At 40.5% G+C, this 17,343-nt stretch overlaps 1 protein-coding gene across 7 annotated transcripts in view; it reads left to right on the top strand.

Annotated features, from left to right (window-relative positions):
- Positions 1 to 3,194: 3,194 nt before the first annotated feature.
- The window catches only part of LOC309869640 (antigen WC1.1-like), a 48,258-nt gene continuing 34,109 nt past the window's right edge, over positions 3,195 to 17,343 (top strand). For 6 of the 7 annotated variants that reach the window (XM_082741076.1, XM_082741077.1, XM_082741075.1 and 3 more), the window contains exon 1: positions 3,213 to 3,335. In XM_082741076.1, coding sequence (XP_082597202.1) covers positions 3,260 to 3,335 — 76 coding nt within the window. In that variant the 5' untranslated portion in view covers positions 3,213 to 3,259. Of the gene's footprint in view, positions 3,336 to 17,343 lie in introns of all 7 variants that reach the window. The other variant, XM_082741073.1, reaches the window with a different exon arrangement.

The raw sequence follows: 17,343 nt of genomic DNA, 5'->3' as shown, positions 1-17,343 counted from the left end.
CGTCATTTCCTCTCAGCTTAAAGCCTGTCTCTCTGCTCCTGTTCTAGATCTCAAGAACAAGAACCAAATGAAGAAATGGGCCTAACCCAGTGCCATCTACTCCACAGAGGTAGGTAAGGAGCAAATGTTCTGAGGGCCGTGTGGACCATCTCTATCCAATCTAGATGTGAACTGACCCTGAACAGGAATATGTACAAAGTCCTGAGAATTTTCACATTTACCACTAAATCTGATGTTGTGGCTTTACTATATTCCTCTCCTGACTGAATGTAGAGAAAATGGCTGCCAAGGAAAAATGGTTGACCATGGAAGTGAGTAATTGGGACTTTCTATGCTCGATGGAAGTGAAGGTGTTAGGGCCCACCCTAACTCTGTGGGCCAGCAGAAGAGGAAGTCTAGGCCTGCTGTCTGACTACCCATAGGTCTTTCTGCCTTTGATCCAGGCTTGACCATGAGCCTGGCTCAGTGGCCTCAGAAGCTTCTGGATTAATAGTGGTTTACACTGGTGAGTAAAGATTGAGAGGCAGCTGTGGGGAGCAGTGGAGTGTTGAGGAGGGATCCAGCTAGAACCGGTGTTACAGGAAGTAATTGTTTAATCTCAGAGGATGTAGGCTGACCCCTGAGTTCACCACCAGATACTGCCACATGAGAGAACCAGCAATGGACCTGAGGCTCAGAGCTACTTATATAGGGGGGTACTGAGCTGATGAACCTTGGGTCTGGTGTTTAGAGGACCCTTTCAACAGACTGGGTCCAATATTGGGATGCCACTCATACTCTGTGGATGACAGGGAGGATAAAATAATCAATGGAATGTGAGCTGGAGTAAGGGAGTGGAGTTGTCAACCTGTTGGCTAGGGTGCAAAGATTCTGTGTGATTTTGAAATAGCATCAAATAATGCCGAAGGGAAGAAAAGCAGTGAATTTGAAACCTTGTTGACAGGAAGCTTCCTTTTCTTTTGTTTTGATGCCTGCCAGGTAGAGGAAACATAACTTCTCTTAATAGTGGTACCTGTTGACAATAAGTAATATCAGTGGACCAGCTTGACTGAGTTCATTCTGCTGTGACTCTGCAAGTTGTAGAAAGTAGTTTGCCATTCTTCTTCCATCACACTAATTCCCACTGGTTATCTTTTTTTTTTTTTTTTTAATTTAGGCTTACTGTACAAATTTTACATCTATCTTTGTCCTCGTAGTAGTGTCTGGCTCAACTTGAGAGTTTCATGTGTTTTCTCCCAAACTTTAGGCTCCTACTGGTTAGAGGTTAAATCTCCATTCCCGTGACTACACCAAAGCATTGCTCTATGGGAAGTCATGTTTCACAATAAAATATGAACATAGTAAGGCCCGTTAAGTAGCATCGCTCTATGTGGCATTTTACACATTTGAGGAAAATGGTAACGTTGCTGTCCTACTTGTTCTGGTTCACCATTCCCTACAAATTCAATAATATCAGCTTATTTCTTGCAAATTCTGAGCCTCCTGGGGCCCGGCTCTACATCTTTAAGCCCCAGTCAACTCACATATGCCTCTCGGTGGTCTAATCTTTAGTTCTTTCTCCAAATCTTAGTGCATTCTATCTCAAGTAGAACAAGAGATTCAAGGGAAGAGAGAGGTCGAGGTGAAGGACAGGTGGTTGAAATAAGACCAAGAACTAGAAGAAGAGAATTTCAGTATATAAACATTCTGGGATGTGGTTACCAGCAATGGCAGAGTCGAGAGAGAGGCCATGAGGCTTGAGTTGAGGGACTTGAGTTTTCTGGTATGCTCCACCTCCTTCATTTGTAACAGCTGAGATATCCCTTCCAAAGAGAAACTTCCCCTGGTGAGAGCTGACTTCCCCACAGTCTCCATGTTGTAACGTCTTATTACGCACAGAATTTTTTCATTATAGATTTTTCACATCTTTGTGAAACCATTTCATATACACTTAGTCTATTTAACATATTTGGCCACCAGCTAGACTGGGAACCCCGTGAGCTCAGGGATAGTGTCTGTCCTCCTCAGTGTTTTATTCTGAGTCTGTGGCACAGTGTTTTTATGTAATAGTGTAGAGAGGATGTTAGTAAATGTTAGCTGATGGTGTGTTCTGCGTGGTGCCCAGTAACTCACTAATTTTACCTCAGTGAACACTCATACCTTCTGAGTGCTGATTAGTTCTGTCTCCCCTTGTTTCTTTTTCTGGTGTGACTAAGAGTAAAACCATTAAAAATGAAGAGAGTGAATATGTGTATTAGGGATAGCAAGGATAAGATGGATTCAGGGTTCAACTTCACATTACACCAAAGTAGAAATTTAGAGAGATTCCAAAAGTGTGGTGGTGGAGGGTGGGGAATGCAGGAAGAAAAATGGTGTAAGTGGGTCAGTCGTTAGGCTGGAGTGGATGGGAAAATTAGGGATGCCCAGGGATCGGTTCGGAATGAAGAAAGGGTTGTGAGGGACAGAGAGGCCATGGACTGTGAGCCCCGAGCACCAGCCTGGCTCTCTAGAAGATCAGGTCTGTAAATACCCTGTGGGTTAGAGCTCCTTCTCATCCCATAAAGGAGAATTTAACCCCGGGTGACAAGTGTAGGCAGGACAGAGTGGTTTTATAGGCTCAGAAAGATCCCTAAAGAGGAAAAGTTAGATTCTGTCAAAGCCCTTTTTTGTTATGAGCCCCTCTTGCTTTAGGTCCTCAGTGTCCAGATTGTTCTGAGCAGAATGAAGAAAGACCAATAATCACACGTCCACTTAACTCTCACCTCAGCCCTTCACATTCACCTGTGAATTCCTGTGCTGCCAATCCTCATTTTCTGCTGGCTTATCTGATAATTATTCTTGTATTTCAAACCTCCTTGTGGTTCCCTATTTCAGCCATAAGGTAAGACACAGGGAAGAACAATGCTCGATTGCACCAAAAACTTCTTCTCCTGCGCCAAAGGGTAACTGATCAGGGCACCCTGACCCTCCAAGATTTCAGTTTCTACACGGACCTGGTTCTCAGAGACCTAAGGAAACATGATGTTAAAAGGCCATGTTGTTCATATAAGGAGATTTTGGAGATTCAGAATCTAATTGGTATTTGAGCTTCAGAAAGTGGCAGATGAGGTCTCCGATCACATCTTAAATGGCAAAGTGTGTCTCTATTGGCTCTCAGTAGGGAGGATGTCAGAGGATGTGTTTATATTACCCCCTCCCCTCCCATTACTGTAGACTTTTGTTGGTGTCCTGGTACCTCCTCACAGGGTTATTTTGCAGCTGGGACTGTGACTTTGAGGACATGGGAGTCAGGATGGCTTTGAATCTCTCTCTTCAGGGACTCTGTGTCCTCCTCGGCACCATGGTGGCTGCTCAAAGTGAGTTTCCTGGGATCAGTAGTAAGGGGTGAAGGGAAAGGTTTCTGGAGTCAGGAAGCTGAAGCCTCAGTGGAAACCATGTGTTTTTGACCAAAAAGGAACCACACTGACTGTGAATACCGGTTTTTCTCCTAGGGGGTGTCAACTGATCATGGTGGGAGCTTTGGTAAGAAATGATATTGAACCCAGACTGAGATGAGTCAGTAATGGTCCGAGTCAACGTCTCCCTTGTTTTCAGGGAGTGTTTTGTTGGTCCCTGTGTGTGGGAAGGACCAGCGATTGACTTCAGCTGTGTCCCTGGCGTCCTTGCACACTGGATTTGTCCACTTTGCAGAGGACTACCTCATCAGGATTTCCATGTTTGATATGTTTATGTAACTGTAGGCTATGTGCTCGTGTGTGGGTTGAGGGGGTATAAGGGCTGTCTGTGCGGGAGGAACAGGGCTGCTGAGAAGCGGCTGGGTCGGTTGCTCTGTGAAGCCCACACTGTTGGCAGTGCCATGTCCCATATGTAACCAGATCATAGATAATCTCACACCTGCTCTCCTCTTTAGCACCTCTCCTTCAGTGCCCCTGTCTTCTCTCTGCTTGACTTTGGTGTTTGCCCCGCACTGGATTCTGGGAGAGGCTTTGCCTCCTGGCCTCGCTTGTTCCTACCAAGTGTCTGTTGTAGTGCAGAGGAGCCTGCAGCCATGTCAGGAGGCCTCTTGTTAACACAGATTAACTGATGCACAGCTTAGTTATATTAAGCCTTCTGAGTCCATGCCTCTGTCCTTGTGAATCATTTCCTGACTTACTGGGATCCTGGACTGGTCCTTTCTGAATTCTGGAGGGTACATTTTCTCTCTCCTGCGTTCTTCTATCCCTCTCTGCAAGCTGGTTTCTACTGAGCCTTGGACTCCGAGGACTATGGGCATCAGAGATAGGGCTACAAAAAGCCTAGGCTTCAGTCTGGAGGAGGCAGCTCTTTCAGATTTGGGTGCGGGTCCAGGCTGAGACTGTTTACAGCTTTGACTGCTCTCAGTGCTCTCATTGTCTTCCTTCTAGAGCTCAGTCTCTGTCCCTCCCTGACTCTCCTTGGGAAACCCCATCCCTCCAAGTTTCTGCTGCATGAGTGTTGGTCAGATGCTAGTGAAGATTCTTCTTTTGATGACTCTGAGGTGCAGGGGTGGGTTTGGGTCCATGAGGACGAGAGACAATGAGTGTTCTCATATAAGGCCCCCTCTTCTGACTAGGAAAACTATAGGAAATTTCTTCAGTAGTAACTTAAGTTGCAAGAACATTTCACCAAAGCAAGCATTCTTTTTAATTTCCCAGAACCAACACCATTCAGTGTAGCTTACTAAAAATGTATTCTCTTTCATACAACATTGGCCTTGCTCTTTGTAAAACAATAGTCTTGGCCTTTCAGAGCATTTAATGGTTTATTTTTTTTTATTTTAAGATTTTATTTATTTATTTGAGAGAGAATGAGAGAGAGCATGAGAGGAGAGAGGTCAGCAGGAGCAGCAGACTTCCTGCTGAGCAGGGAGCCCAATGTGGGACTCGATCCCAGGACTCCAGGATCATGACCTGAGCTGAAGGCAGTCGCCCAACCAACTGAGCCACCCAGGCGCCTGCATTTGATGATTTCTGTCTTGGGCACACACTACAGGAGTCTCCACTGTGAAATCCATGATGGGTGTTGGCAAAAGATTATTCTTTGAAACACAGTTTATGCCATTATACACAGAAACATAGACTCTCAAAGATTGGATAACTCAGTATTCAGTCTGTAAACTTTTTGTAAAAAAATGAACAATATATTTTGGACATCTTATTCTTGTTTTACACACTAAAAATATTTAATGGTAGTATGACAAAAATATAGACATTTCAGGAGTATTATGGAAAATTTTATTTGCTTCCAATTATCTCATTATATGACCAAAATGCAATATACTCACCTAACCAGTTGCTTTGATCATTTAGTTGTTTTCAGTGTTTTGGCTTTTATGAAAAATGTTCTGAATTTCCTTGCACTTAAATGTGTAAATGACCTCATGATTGTTTTTCTTAATGACATTCTAAAAGCGGAATTGCTGTTTTATAGGCTGTGAATACCTTCAGAGCTTTTGATACATGAAGAGCTGTTGTCTGCCAGAAATGTTTGCACTAAATTTTTATGCTCACCAACATTGTATGAGAATGTTAGTTTCAATAGCTCCTCACCAACATTGGCTTTTTATCAAGTTTTAAAAACTTGGCCAGTTTCATAAGCAAAAAGTGGTATATATTAGCTAATTTAATCCTTCATTTGTGAATTACTTGCTAAAGACGTCTGTGCTTTTAAACTTGGGATGTTTGACATTTTGCCATGATTTATTTATATTGGAGCTTTTTATACTATTTCTACCACGATGATTGTGACTATGATTATCGACAGATAATTGGACACTGCATTCACTTCTGTGAACTCCTGTGAGTGTCCAACAACCCTACAAGGCAAGCAATGTTTTTATCTCAAAAAATAGATCAGAAAACTCAAGGAAAACAAAGTTCAATCATTTGTCTAAGGCGAGACAGGTGTAAGTAGATTAGAGGCAGGACTTGAACCCAGGCAACCAGGGTCCACAATCATTGTCCCTATTGAATTTTTCCCTTTATAGGCTGCAAATATATTCCCCAGTTTGTTTTCATTTTATTGTTCCTATGTTTTGAGATGCAAGTAAAGGTCTAATGTTAATAGTCAAATCTATAAAAATTCCTCCACCCACTTTCAGAGCCTTGTTACAAAAGCTCTTCTCTGGGGCGCCTGAGTGGCTCAGTGGGTTAAGCCGCTGCCTTCGGCTCAGGCTCAGGTCATGATCTCAGGGTCCTGGGATCGAGCCCCACATCGGGCTCTCTGCTCAGCAAGGAGCCTGCTTCCTCCTCTCTCTCTGCCTGCCTCTCTGCCTGCTTGTCATCTCTCTCTGTCAAATAAATAAATAAAATTTAAAAAAAAAGCTCTTCTCTGTTTCAACTTTAGATTATTTCATCTTTATTCTAATAATTTTGTGAATATATTTAAATATATATCAATGCTAGCGAGTGTTTGGGTAGCTCAGTCAGTCAAGCATCTGACTCTTGATTTTGGCTCAGGTCGTGATCTTGGGGTCCTGGGACTGAACCCCGAGTCAAGCTCTGTGCTCAGCATAACATCTACTCGAGATTCCCTCTTTTCCTCTCTCTCTGCCTCTCTCCCTGCTTGCCTGCTCTCTCTCAATAAATAATCTTTAAAAAATCTGGAAAAATATATGTCAATACTAGTTAACTGCATAAATTAGTTTACTGAAGCATATGAAGTGATATCTAACATTATTTTATTTTTTCCAATAGTATTTCCTGAATTCCGTTTTTGTCTTTTGTCACTGATTTGAATGCCACTTTAAAAACATGCTAGGGGGTGCCTGGGTGGCTCAGTGGTTTAAAGCCTCTGCCTTCAGCTCAGGTCATGATCCCAGGGTCCTGGGATCGAGCCCCATGTAGGGCTCTCTGCTCAGCAGGGAGTCTGCTTCCTCCTCTCTCTCTCTCTGCCGACCTCTCTGCCTACTTGTGATCTCTGTCTGTCAAATAAATAAATAAAATCTTAAAAAAAAACATGCTAGGAATGCCTGGGTGGCTCACTCGGTTAAGCTGCTACCTTTGGGTCAGGTCATTATCCCAGGGTCCTGGGATCGAGTCCTGCATTGGGCTCCTTGTCCAACAGGGAGGCTGCTTCTCTCTCTGCCTCTGCCTGCGACTCTGCCTTCTTGTGCATGCTCTCTGACAAATAAATAAAATCTTAAAAAAAAAAAAAGCCCAATATGCTAAATCACACCATGGCCTTTCCATTATATCCTTTTTGGATCTATTTAGACTTTAATTCCACAATTGTTTATTGAGTTTAAGGTGGGCTGGAGGGATATGAAGTTGATATATACCCTTTGCAGTTCATTAGGTGCAGAGGCCCTAGTGGGGATGAAGGAGGCATTCCCTGACCCCGGAAGCTAAGAGTCCAGGGAGGCTGGGCACCAAAACAAAAATTTATAATTTAGAATAAACTCTGTTTTCCATTTACATTCCCACCAACAATGCACAAGGGTTCTCTTTTCTCTACATTCTCGCCAACATTTATTATCTCCTGCTTTTGTGATAATAACCATTCTGTGGTTTTCTCATTGTGGTTTTATTTGCATTTCCCTGATGTTTAGTGATGTTGATCATCTTTTAATGTACTTGTTGGCCATTTGTATGTCTTCTTTGGAAAAAAGTCTATTCAAGTTCTTTGCCCATTTTTTAATTAAAAAAAATTTTGGGGGCCACCTGGGTGGCTCAGTGGGTTAAAGCCTCTGCCTTCTGCTCAGGTCATGATCCCAGGGTCCTGGGATCGAGCCCCACATCGGGTTCTCTGCTCCATGGGGAACCAGCTTCCTCCTCTCTCTCTGCCTGCCTCTCTGCCGACTTGTGATCTCTGTCTGTGAAATAAATAAATAAAAACTTAAAAAAAATTTTTTTTCAGGATGCCTGGGTGGCTCAGATAGTTTGGCTCGGGCTGTGATCTGGGGATCCTGGATGGGGGTACCTGCACAGTGGGGAGCCTGTTTCTCCCTCTCCCTCTGCCTCTGCTATTCTCCCTGCTTGTGCTCTCTTACTCTCTCTGTCAAATAAATAAATAAAATTAAAAAAAATTTCCAAATTAAATTCTAGTTAGCTATATAGTGTAGTACTGGTTTCAGGAGTAGAACTTAATGATTCATCACTTATGTACAACAGCCAGCACTCATCGCAAGTGTCCCCCTTAATGTCCCTTTAGCTCATCCCCCACCCACCTCCCTCCAGCAACCTTCAGTTTGTTCTCTATACTTAATAGTCTTTTATGGTTTAGTTACATTATTTTCTTTCTTTCTTATCTCTCTCTCTCTCTCTCCCTCTTTTTGCTATTGATTTGTATGAGTTCCTTATATATTTTGGATTTTTTTAAAAAAAGATTTTATTTATTTATTTGACAGAGAGACATCACAAGCAGGCAGAGAGGCAGGCAGAGAGAGAGAGAGAGAGAGAGAGAGAGAGGAGAGGAGGAAGCAGGCTCCCTGCTGAGCAGAAAGCCTGTTTCAGGACTCGATCCCAGGACCCTGAGATCATGACCTGGGCTGAAGGCAGAGGCTTAACCCACTGAGCCATCCAGGCGCCCTTGGATTTTTTTTTTAAAGGATTTTATTTATTTATTTGACAGAAAGAGAGACAGCGAGAGAGGGAACATGAGCAGGGGGAGTGGGAGAGGGAGAAGCAGGCTTCCCACTGAGTAGGGAGCCCAATGTGGGACTTGATCCCAGGACCCTGGGACCATGACCTGAGCCGAAGGCAGATGCTTAATAACTGAGCCACCCAGGCACCCCTATATTTTTGATCCCCTTATCAGATAGATGGCTTGCAAATAGTTCCTCCCATTTCATACGTTCTTTTTCCATTTTGGTGGTCATTACTTTTGCTCTACAGAAGATTTTTAGTTGAGCATATTCTTACTTGTTTCTTTTTGTTTTCCGCTTGTGCTTTTGGTGTCATATCTATAAAATCATTGTCAAGTAAATGTCAAGATTTCCCCTATATTTTCTTCCTGGAGTTTTGTAGTTTCAGTTATTACATTTAAGTCTTTAATCCCTTTTGAGTTAATTTTTGTGAGTGGTGTAAGGTAGTGGCCCAATTTCATTCTATGCATGTAAACATTCAGTTTTCCTAACACTGTTTATTGAAAAGACTGTCCTTTCCCCTTGGAGTATTCTTGACTTTTTTGTCAAATATTAGTTGGCCATATTGCATTTTTCCCCCAGGGTTTTGATTCTTTTCCAAAGTCCATGCGTCTATTTTCATACCAGTATCATACTTTAGCTTTGTAGTATAGTTTGAAAGTGATACCTTCAGCTTTGTTTTTCTCAAGATTGCTTTGGCTGCTTAGTGTCTTTTATGGTTCCATACAAATTTTAAGATTTTTTTCTCTTTCTGTGAAAAATGTGATTGGAATTGATAGAAATTGCATTGAATCTATAGATGACTGTGGGTAGCATGGATATTTTAAAAATATTAATTCTTCCAAACATGAACAAGTTATATCTTTCCATTTATTTGGGTCTTCTTCAATTTTTTAAAATCAAAGTCTTATAGTTTTCAGTGTCCAGAACTTTCCCTCCTTGGTTAAGTTTATTCCTAAGAATTTTATTCTTTTGATGCTATTGTAAATGAGGTGGTTTTTTTCCCAGATATTTCATTTTTTGTGTATAGACACACAACTAATTTCTGTATATTGGTTTTATATCTGACAACTTTACTGAACTCACTGATTAAATAGGCTTTTTGGTTGAGTCTTTAGGATTTTCTTTATGTAAAGATATCTGCAAATGGAGACAATATTACTTCTTCCTTTGTGCTTTGGATCAAGTCTTTTACTGACTTTTACTTCTTTTTCTTGTCTGATTGCCCTGGTTGGGACTTACTGTACTATGTGGAATTAAAGTGGTGAGAGTGGACATCCTTACTTGTTACTGATCTTAGAGGAAAAACTTTCAACTTTTCACCATTGAAAATGGTACTAAGTGGGCTTCTTACATATGGCTTATATTATGCTGAGGTACGTTTATACCCAATTTTTGGAGAGATTTGATCATTTAAGCATGTTAATATTTTTTTTAAAATATTTTATTTATTTATTTGACAGACAGAGATCAGAAGTAGGCAGAGAGGCAGGCAGAGAGAGAGAGAGAGGAGGAAGCTGGTTCCCCATGGAGCAGAGAACCCAGTGTGGGGCTCGATCCCAGGACCCTGAGATCATAACCTGAGCTGAAGACAGAGGCTTAACCCACTGAGCCACCCAGTCACCCCCAGTTTGTTAATATTTATTTATTTGACAGAGAGAGATCACAAGTAGGCAGAGAGGCAGGCAGAGAGAGAGGGAGGGAAGCAGGCTCCCTGCTGAGCAGAGAGCCTGATGCGGGACTCGATCCCAGGACCCTGAGATCATGACCTGAGCCGAAGGCAGCGGGTTAACCCACTGAGCCACCCAGGCGCCCCAGTTTGTTAATATTTTGTTGAGAGTTTTTATATCTACGTTCACTGGGGACATTGGCCTATAGATTTCTTTTTTTGTAGTGTCCTTATGTAGCTTCAGTGTCATGTTTGTACTGATGATGTAAAATGATTTTGGGAGTGTTCTTTGCCTTCAATTTTTAAAAAAGATTTTATTATTATTATTATTATTTTTTAGAGAGAGAGAGGAGAGTGGAGAAGGGCAGATGGGAAGGGAGAAGGAGAAAGAATCTGAAGCAGACTCTACACTGAGCATGGAGCCTGATTCAGGACTTAATCCCCCAAATGTGAGATCATGACCTGAAATGAAACTGAGAGTCAGACGCTCAACTGACTGAGCCACCCTTTCCTCTTCAATTTTATGGAAGAGTTTAAGAAGGATTAATGTTAATTTTTCTTTAAAAGTTTTGTCAGTTTTGTTTATCTTTTCAAAATGCCAGATCTTACTTTTGTTAATCTTTTCTATTGGTTGTCTGGTCTGTATTTCATTTTTTCTGCTCTGATCTTTGTTATTTCCTTCTTCTGATGCTAACTTTGGCTTGGTTTCTTAGTTATTTGAGGTATAAGGTTAGGTTTTCAATTTCAGATCTTCATGTTTTTTGTAATGTAAACATTTCTATAAACTTCTCTCAGAACTGTTCTAGTATTCCATAGGTTTTAATATGTTGTCTTTCCATTTTTATTTGTTTCAAGATTTTTTTTTGAATTCCTTTTTGAATTTTTCTTTGACTCACTTGTTGTTTAAGGTGCTGTTTAATGTATACTTTATTGCAGAATTTCCAGCTTTCTTCCTTTTATTGATTTTTAGTTTTATACCATTGTGATTGGAAGAGATAGTTGTTATGGTTTTGGTCTTCTTAAATTTGTTGAGCTGTTTTGTTGCCTATCATATGATTTATTCTGGAGTATTTTCCTTGTATTCTTGGTAAGAATATGTTCTGCTTCTGTTGGATGGAATTTTCTGTTCATGTCTCTTAGGTTCATTTGTTTTAAAGTATGGTTCAAGTCCAGTGTTTCCTCATTGATTTTCTGCATGGATGGTCCACCCACTGTTGGAATGGTATATTGAAGGACTCTACTTATTATTTTTTTTAAATTTATTTTTTATTTATTTTCAGCATAACAGTATTCATTATTTTTGCACCACACCCAGTGCTCCATGCAATCCGTGCCCTCTATGATACCCACCACCTGGTACCCCAACCTCCAACCCCCTGCCCCTTCAAAAACCTCAGATTCTTTTTCAGAGTCCATAGTCTCTCATGATTCACCTCCCCTTCCAATTTCCCCCAACTCCCTTCTCCTCTCTAACTCTCCGGTCCTCCATGCTATTTGTTATGCTCCACAAATAAGTGAAAACATATGATAATTGACTCTCTCTGCTTGACTTATTTCACTCAGCATCATCTCTTCCAGTCCCGTCCATGTTGCTGCAAAAGTTGGGTATTCATCCTTTGTGATGGAGGCACAATACTCCATAGTGTATATGGACCATATCTTCCTTATCCATTCGTCCATTGAAGGGCATCTTGGTTCTTTCCATAGTTTAGCGACCGTGGCCATTGCTGCTATAAACATTGGGGTACAGATGGCCCTTCTTTTCACTACATCTGTACCTTTGGGGTAAATACCCAGGAGTGCAATGGCAGGGTCATAGGGAAGTTCTATTTTTAACTTCTTGAGGAATCTCCACACTGTTCTCCAAAGAGGCTGCACCAACTTTGCATTCCCACCAACAGTGTAAGAGGGTTCCCCTATCTCCACATCCCCTCCAACACACGTTGTTTCCTGTCTTGTTAATGTTGGCCATTCTAACTGGTGTAAGGTGATATCTCAATATGGTTTTAATTTGAATCTCCCTGAGGGCTAGTGATGATGAACATTTGTGTGTGTGTGTGTGTGTGTGTGTGTGTGTCTGATAGCCATTTGTATGTCTTCATTGGAGAAGTGTCTATTGATATCTTCTGCCCATTTTTTTGATATGATTGTCTGTTTTGTGTGTGTTGAGTTTGAGGAGTTCATTATAGAACCTGGATACCAACCTTTTGTCTGTACTGTCATTTGCAAATATCTTCTCCCATTCCGTGGGTTGCCTCTTTGTTTTTTTGACTGTTTCCTTTGTTGTGCAGAAGCTTTTGATTTTGATGAAGTCCCCAAAGTTTATTTTCGCTTTTGTTTCCTTTGCCTTTGGAGACATATCTTGAAAGAAGTTGCTGTGGCTGATATCGAAGAGATTACTGCCTATGTTCTCCTCTAGGATTCTGATGGACTCCTGTCTCACATTGAGGTCTTTTATCCATTTTGAGTTTATCTTTGTGTACGGTGTAAGAGAATGGTCGAGTTTCATTCTTCTACATATAGCTGTCCAGTTTTCGCAGCACCATTTATTGAAGAGACTGTCTTTTTTCCACTGTATATTTTTTCCTGTTTTGTCGAAGATTAATTGACCATAGAGTTGAGGGTCCATATCTGGGCTCTCTACTCTGTTCCACTGGTCTATGTGTCTGTTTTTATGCCAGTACCATGCTGTGTTGGTGATCACAGCTTTGTAATAAAGCTTGAAATCAGGTAATGTGATGCCCCCCGTTTTATTTTTGTTTTTCAACATTTCCTTAGCGATTTGGGGTCTCTTCTGGTTCCATACAAATTTTTGGATTATTTGCTCCAGTTCTTTGAATAATACCGGTGGAATTTTGATCGGAATGGCATTAAAAGTATAGATTGCTCTAGGCAGTATAGACATTTTAACAATGTTTTTTCTTCCGATCCAAGAACATGGAATGGTCTTCCATCTTTTTGTGTCTTCTTCAATTTCTTTCATGAGTGTTCTGTAGTTCCTCGAGTACAGATCCTTTACCTCTTTGGTTAGATTTATTCCCAGGTATCTTATGGTTCTTGGTGCTATAGTAAATGGAATCGATTCTCTAATTTCCCTTTCTGTGTTTTCATTGTTAGTGTATAAGAAAGCCACTGATTTCTGCACATTGACTTTGTATCCTGCCACGTTGCTGAATTGCTGTATGAGTTCTAGTAGTTTGGGGGTGGAGTCTTTTGGGTTTTCCATATAAAGAATCATGTCATCTGCGAATAGAGAGAGTTTGACTTCTTCATTGCCAATTTGGATACCTTTTATTTCCCTTCGTTGTCTGATTGCTGTTGCTAGGACTTCTAATACTATGTTGAACAAGAGTGGTGAAAGTGGGCATCCTTGTCTTGTTCTTGATCTCAACGGGAAGGCTGCAAGCTTTTTCCCATTGAGGATGATATTTGCTGTGGGTCTTTCATAGATAGATTTGATGAGGTTCAGGAATGTTCCCTCTATCCCTATACTTTGAAGCGTTTTAATCAGGAACATATGCTGGATTTTGTCAAATGCTTTTTCTGCATCAATTGAGAGGACCATGTGGTTCTTCTCTATTCTCACATTAATTTGTTGTATCACATTGATTGATTTGTGAATGTTGAACCATCCTTGAAACCCAGGGATGAATCCCACCTGATCATGGTGGATAATCTTTTTAATGTGCTGTTGGATCCTGTTGGCTAGGATCATAGAAAGAGTCTGGAAGTTTTCCTTCTGCTTCAATTTTTTGAAACAGCTTCAGGAGAATAGGTGTTATTTCTTCTTTGAAAGTTTGGTAGAATTCCCCAGGGAATCCATCAGGTCCTGGGCTCTTGTTTTTTGGGAGGTTTTTGATCACTGCTTCAATCTTGTTACTAGATATCAGTCTATTCAGGTTGTTGATTTCTTCCTGGTTCAATTTTGGGAGTTTATAGTTTTCCAGGAATGCATCCATTTCATCTAGGTTGCTTAGCGTATTGGCATATAACTGTTAATAATAACTTCTGATGATTGTTTCTACTTCCTTGGTGTTCATTGTGATCTCTCCCTTTTCATTCATAATCTTATGAATTTGGGCTTTCTCTCTTTTCTTTTGGATTAGTGTGGCCAATGGTTTATCGATCTTATTGATTCTTTCAAAAAACCAGCTTCTAGTTTCATTGATACATTTTACTGTATCTCTGGTTTCTACCTCTTTGATCTCAGGTCTAATCTTGATGATTTCCCTTCTTATGTGTGGAGTTGGCTTGATTTGTTGTTGATTCTCCAGTTCTTTAAGGTGTAGAGACAGCTGGTGTGTTCTGGTTTTTTCATTTTTTTTTGAGGGATGCTTGGATGGCTATGTATTTCCCCCTTAGGACCGCCTTTGCTGTATCCCATAGGTTTTGGACTGAAGTGTCTTCATTCTCATTGGTTTCCATGAATTGTTTCAGTTCTTCTTTGATCTCCTGGTTGATCCAAGCATTCTTAAGCAAGGTGGTCTTTAGCTTCCAGGTGTTTGAGTTCCTTCTGATCTTTTCCTTGTGATTGAGCTCCAGTTTCAAAGCATTGTGATCTGAGAATGTGCAGGGAATAATCTCAGTATTTTGGTGTCGGTTGAGTCCTGATTTGTGACCCAGTATGTGGTCTATTCTGGAGAAGGTTCCATGTGCACTTGAGAAGAATGAGTATTCTGTTGTTTTGGGGGTGGGATGTTCTGTATATATCTATGAGGTCCATCTGGTCCAATGTGTCATTCAATGCTCTTGTTTCTTTATTGATTTTCTGCTTTGATGATCTGTCTGTTTCTGAGAGAGGCATGTTAAGATCTCCTACAATTAGTGTATTCCTATCAATATGACTCTTTATCTTGATTAACAGTTTTCTTATGTAATTGGCTGCTCCCATATTGGGGGCATAGACATTTACAATTGTTAGATCATCTTGGTGGAGAGTCCCTTTAAGAATGATGTAGTGTCCTTCTGTATCTCTGACTACAGTCTTTAGTTTAAAATCTAATTTGTCTGATATGAGCATCGTTACTCCGGCCTTCTTTTGAGGCCCATTGTCATGAAAGATGCTTCTCCATCCCTTCACTTTCAGTCTGGGTGTATCTTTAGGTTCAAAATGGGTCTCTTGTAGACAACATATGGATGGGTCTTGTCGTTTTATCCAATATGCAACCCTGTGCCATCTTATGGACGCATTTAGGCCATTCACATTGAGGGTGATTATTGATAGATACGTTTTTATTGACATTGTGTTACCTTTGAAGTCTTTCTTTCTGTAGATTTTCTCTGTATTTCTGTTCAATGCTATTATTAGGCTTTTTCTTCTTTTATAGAAACCCCCTTAATATTTCCTGCAGTATCGGCTTGGTGGTTGCATAGTCTTTTAAGCCTTGCTGGTCTTGGAAACTCTTTATCTCTCCATCCATTTTGAATGTCAGACTTGCTGGATAAAGTATTCTTGGCTGCATGTTCTTCTCATTCAGTGCCCTGAATATATCTTGCCAGCCCTTTCTGGCTTACCAGGTCTCTGTGGACAAGTCTGACGTTATTCTGATGGGCTTTCCTCTGTACGTAAGGATCTTCTTTGTCCTAGCTGCTTTCAAGAGGTTCTGCCTACAATTATAATTCTTCATTCTTACTATTAGGTGTCTCGAGACTACTAGGTGTCTTTCAAGAATCTGTAATCTCTGGGGGAAACCGTTCGGCCTCTAGTACATGAACGCTGGTTCCATTCATGAGATTCGGAAAATTTTCATGAAGAACTTGTTCCACTATATCTTCTAGACTTCTTTCTTTCTCCTCCCCTTCAGGGATTCCAATAATTCTGACATCGGAACGTTTCATGTCATCATTTATTTTCCTGATTCTGTTTTCGTGGCTTCTAAGCTGTTTGTTCCAGGCTTCCTCCTGATCCTTTCTCTCTATCTGTTTGTCCTCAAATCACTAATTCTATCTTCTGTCTCAGTTACTCTAGCTTTGAGAGAATTTAGATTAGATTCGAACTCATTGAGAGCATTGTGAAGCTGATCCCTGGTAGCTTTCAGCTCTTCCCTAACACTGAAAACACGATTTCTGGTGGTTTTCAGTTCAGCCCTAATCAATTCCGTTTGGCCACCCATGGCTTTCTCCAACCTAGCTATTGCTTGGATAATTGTTAGCCTGAATTCTCTTTCCGGCATATTGTCTATGTTGATAGCCATTAGCTCTGTTGCAGAAGGCCCATCCTCTGTATTTTTCTTCTGTTGGGCATTCCTCCTTCTTGTCATTTTGTTGAGAGATGGCTGAACGGGTGTAGCTGGATGTATCGACCGTGATGCAGTCAAGATACACCCTGGAGCGCTTCTGAGCAATCAGGGTTCCCCACCCAAATGAGAGGAAAAAGAAAAGGAAAAGAAAAAGAGAGAGAGAGAGAAAGAGACAGGAATGAAAGGTGAGATAAAAGAGAAGGTTCAGCCCAAATGGGCCCCAAGGTAAGATTTATGAAGTATACAAACAAAAACAGACAAACAAAAAGACTGATAAAAGTATATGACAAGAGAAAAAATATATATATATTTGCATATATATATATATGCAAATAAAGGAAGAACCTTGTCAAAAAGAACTCCAAGTGTAAGGTTTATATACTATCAGGACAAACACAAAAACACAGAAACACTGGTGGAAGAAAAAGATGGGAGAGTGGTTGTAAATTCTCAGTGTGGGCGAGGAAGGTTGTTTTGATTCTTCCTGGATGTATCTTGATATCTTTGTTAAAGGACTCAACTTTCTTAAGATAAAGGGGGATTAGGAATTGGTTTACCTATAGGGATGGCATTGATTGGGGAAAGGGGATTACCTTGAAGTTTAATTCTATATGAATATTAGAAAATAAAAATTAATAAAGGAATTAACTAAACTAAACTAAAATTAAAAAAAATTAAAAAAATAGAAATGCAAAAGGAAAACACAGGTGTATGTATCAAAAAGTTCAGGTTAGAAGGTTATTATGGAATTTGATGTACTGGACATCTCACTGTGATGGTAAATATGTTAAAAAATTATCTATATAATAATAAAAAATTATCTATATAAAAAAATGAGCCAGAGTAGTGGGAAC

This window comes from Mustela nivalis, assembly GCF_964662115.1.
Source record: "Mustela nivalis genome assembly, chromosome: 7".
NCBI lineage: Eukaryota > Metazoa > Chordata > Mammalia > Carnivora > Mustelidae > Mustela > Mustela nivalis.
This window is presented reverse-complemented; position numbering and strand designations above follow the sequence as displayed.